At 44.1% G+C, this 4,363-nt stretch overlaps 1 protein-coding gene across 1 annotated transcript; it reads left to right on the forward strand.

The window, feature by feature from the left end:
- Positions 1–1,066: 1,066 nt before the first annotated feature.
- Positions 1,067–3,427, forward strand: LOC124152078 (achaete-scute homolog 1-like). The gene is made up of 2 exons (XM_046524825.2): positions 1,067–1,926; positions 2,638–3,427. The coding sequence occupies exons 1-2, from the start codon at positions 1,245–1,247 to the stop codon at positions 2,673–2,675; spliced, it is 720 nt and encodes a 239-aa protein (XP_046380781.1). The 5' UTR covers positions 1,067–1,244; the 3' UTR covers positions 2,676–3,427.
- Positions 3,428–4,363: the final 936 nt, after the last annotated feature.

The raw sequence follows: 4,363 nt of genomic DNA on the forward strand, positions 1-4,363 counted from the left end.
TCCGCTACACTCCAAACTAATGGAGCCAAAGAGAGCTGTTTCAGATCTTTTATTAAAAGCTAAAATTGGAATATCCAATACACGGAATTTCAGAAGTAGAAACTCAGTTTAGTAACTTTTCTATTATATACACTACCGGGCAAAAGTATACACCATGTTTGATAATGGCTAATAATGAAACAAACATGAAATTGTTACAAGTATTCGATGGTGATGTATTTCATACGTGTATCATAGTTGCATTTTGGACCTATATTTGTAGGTGTATGTATTGGTGACTGTTTAGCTTAGTAAAGTTTTGATAACGTTTGTAATGTTTTGGTGAAATCTACTCCAAGTGTACACTTTGTTTTGCCTGTCAGTGTATATGTCGGAAAAAATTCAAATTTCACCAGTCCTACAGATCATCCATTTGAAGTTTGCTTGGGGCTATTTGACTAGCGCTAGTTTCTTACGTTGTGATAATGTCCCACAAAACGCATAATATCAGTTTATCGCGTTCTAGCACCCAAACAGACTAATCTTCACTTTTATTTTCGTCAACGTGAAATAGGTCTATCTACAATGATGACGACTTGAAACTTCCCGTAAGGTATATTTAATACGATTACTTATACTTGGTTGCTAATGTCTGATTCAATGTATTAACAGTTTAATAATAAAATCTGTTGTTGTCTTCCGTACATTAACAAAGCACAGTGAATGTAAAGCTAAACTCAGAGCTCGCCAAGAACGACAGTTTAGGTCACAGTCCAGTGCGTAGCGCTTCCCAATACCTGTACAAAGGGTCACACGTAGATTTTGCTTGTAAAAAGCACATTTAGCCAAAACGAAGAATTATTCAATGTCACTACCTTTTAAGTTGCAGAATATTTCATATGCAAGTTTATCTTTTTCAACCTATTAAGCTGTCGGCCTTATAAGGTTCTCCGGGGCTCGATCGGTATTTCTCTTCCACTGAGGGCACGCGCTGGGCGCGCGAGCGCCCAAATGATTGACACCTTGTCAGGTGCGTGGCTAGGCAAGCGGGGCGTGGCCACGGTCTAGTCACCGGGTTATAAATTCCTTCGTTCATTGACAATAGTCATTCGATAGTAGCGGCCTGTATAGGTGTGTGAGAGCTGAGGGATCCCTCCAAACTGACGAGCCAGGTATACCGTGCTTCACGCACTCCGGACACGAGACTCGCACGATTATTAACTATTGGCGCACTTTACTGTTGGTTGTGACACACATAACCCAAGATGACAACAGTTAGCTGTATGCCAATGCAGGCCATCCCTGTGTCCAATCTGAACAAAGTTATTGTTACCGGACCTTGCATCCTGCTGAAGGCGACAACCGTCGCCCAACAGGTCCAGGCTTTGCGACCTAAGAAGATCAAGTCAGATGATGAACCCGAGGTGCTGAGGTGTAAGAGAAGAATAGACTTTAGCAAACTCGGCTATAACTTACCCAAAGCTCAACCGGCTGCCGTGGCCCGCCGCAACGAGAGGGAAAGGAACAGAGTGAAGCTTGTCAACCTTGGTTTTGAGACTCTCAGAGAGCATGTTCCAAGCGGAAGGAAAAACAAGAAGATGAGCAAGGTGGAAACTCTGCGATCGGCAGTGGACTATATCCGACAGCTTCAGGAGGTTCTTCAGACAGATAGTCGGGAATCCTCCCCCCAACGTGTGCCGGACTCCATGGACACGTCCCCCTCCCCTGTGTACGCTCCCCAGGCCAGTGACCAGACCCATATGACGGTGCCTAACCTTGTGTCTCAGATCCCTACCCCGATGACTGACTCCCCGTCCCCGAGCAGTTGTTCTGATACATCGTATGACTCTCTCAGCTCCCTGGAAGAGACAGATCTAGTGGATTTCTCGCACTGGATCACAGAGTTATACAAGTCGTCAGAAGTCGGGGTTCAGCTCAACCTTACAGGTACGTCATCGCATCAATGATATAACCCCGCTGCATTCTGCGTCGTAATATCTATTTAAACCTATTTCTATGCTCAATATCGCATTCATTTTCTATTTTAACACCCGATTATGCGAGTGCACGAATCTTTGTTATATTCAAAAGGGAAGAATTTGTATTGAGTTATTTAAATAGAAATGTCGATTAACTGTACTGATCGCAAACGACGGCGTTGATTTGTTATTTCTGCCTGTTCGCCTGTGCGATAATATTTAAGGTGTGTACCGAAACGAGTCGGCAAATACAAGAAATAAATGGCTGAAGCGGCTTTTGTATCTCGGCCTTTTCATAACTGCCCTATTTGGTAGATAGTTAAGAGTGTGATTTGAATGGGTATGAATGAAGTATTTTGGCTAGGATGCGCGAGGCACTGGCATTGAACTGGGAGGCGGACAGTGCAAATAGCGACACACTGTCGGAGTGCTGGCCCCATCTGCTGGCTCCCAGCCCCACAAAGGCAGGCCTAGGGACCTGGCGGATACCGGGCTCGTTATGCTTACGCGATTCACTACTTCTGTTAAAGAAAACAGTTATATGAAAAGATACCAAATATAACCAGGGCCCGTATTTATCATGGCGAAAGTCGCGCGCTTTCTGTGTTCGCTGCGAAATACGGCGTATTGTTAATTCGGTTTCATTCAATCTAACCCTTTTGCTTGTTTTTTTCTTTAGGAGGTGAACTCGATTCAAAAAGTCCACGAGAGAGGTAACTGAAGTATGCAAGGAAGTTATGGAAATGTCATGCGAGGACTACATGTCCCATCTCCATGGTGACGAGCTGATCCCCACCCACGGGACCCCCACCGTGGGTAACGGTCACCCACAGTACTGGTAGGACGAGAAGACAAGAACGATGACGTTCCAGAGAAACAGTATACTAGTACCTGCAAGGACTGCTGAACTCTCCGTTCAACTAACTACCGTGCCTTATTTTCCCTGCCCCCCTAATGTGACCAGGGGTGTCGGGAGGTTGTGTTGTGGAGAGAACTCGGGTATGTGCGACCCACCCGTTCAATAAATTCACGGTGGCGCATATAGAAGACAGTGGACAAGGTCGAGACTGTCGCTGCAGTGTCTCGCGACCTACTCGTGCCAGCACGCGACAGTTGATGACGTCACAACTGCCATGGATTCAAACAATAGTCATATCATGCGGTATTTTTCTACAAATTGTTTTCTATTTTGAAGATACTGTTTCTACAAAAGATCTATATTTTCCCCAAGTGTTCACATTAGCGTATTTTGCAATGAGTGCTTTATATTGTATAAAGATGTACATATATTTTGTAAATTATACTCTCTTGTTATGCTCTGTTTGTGAGTATGTTTTGAAAGGAGCACTAGCGAACTGCTACCGTGTGATAATCTCAATAGCATTTTGTACAATTTTACCATCGATACAAGCTATATTTCTACGAAATGTGCTTTATTTTTGCAACGAATAAAATGTTTGCAATTTCAATATGCTTTGGTGTATTCATATTACTTCGTCTGAATTTTATATGTTCTTCACGACGCATATGTTGCAAGATTCTACTCTTCATAAAATATCAATTATGAAAAGAAAATCGATAAATATTTCAGACTGGGATTTTGTATCGTTTGCGAGCAGGGAGTCACCAGGGGCCGATACTTGACCGAGTTCTTTCTTTCTTGAATTCTGATTTCATGGTAGAGAAAGAATGTAAAATGTTTACGACAGTGGGTTTGTCTATGCAATGAAGGGGAATAGGTGCTATTTATAAACACTCTGCTTCAACGTGGTAGCGCTTACTGTTGATTCCTTGTCCCCACTTGGCGTCACAATAGTCACGCTAGTCGCCCGGCGTTGCCCTCCCGATTTTATTGCCGATATGAATACAACATTAAATCACCGTATTCCACAACCGTTCTGACAAGGAAAGAAAGGGTTTTACTACGTTCGGATATATTTGGGGCTAGAGAAGATATTTTTGGGGTGTAGAGAGACCAAGGGCAACGTGATGGGAAAGGGGCGCACTGTGTCGCCGACAGCAGTGTGTACTTATATATATCTTTGTGTCGGACTGGGGTGAGACAAGGCGCCGTGGCTGTAGCTTGGTTATTACCCATCTATAGAGAAGTGGCCCGGCTGGCAACATAGAGCTAGGCCAACCCCGACCCCTACTCTGGACTGGGGGCTCATGTGTGAAGGGACGGGTTTTTTAAAGGGGTCTTGAGTATTCCTGGGCATGCGGGTTATCGTGGAGAGGTCGGAAAGCAGAGAATGGAACTGTGGCTTGAGGGTTAAATCGTGTAAGGGTCGGACGGAGACTATAGGGCCGGTACAAGAATTGGGTGGAATTGTTTTGTTCGTGTGAACTAATTGCAGAAATTCTGCTTGTGATGAACATTAGCATTCCTGGGCAGATATTGAACG

The sequence above is a fragment of the Haliotis rufescens genome, unplaced genomic scaffold, assembly GCF_023055435.1.
Source record: "Haliotis rufescens isolate VD_foot unplaced genomic scaffold, xgHalRufe1.0.p SCAF_32, whole genome shotgun sequence".
Classification (NCBI taxonomy): domain Eukaryota; kingdom Metazoa; phylum Mollusca; class Gastropoda; order Lepetellida; family Haliotidae; genus Haliotis; species Haliotis rufescens.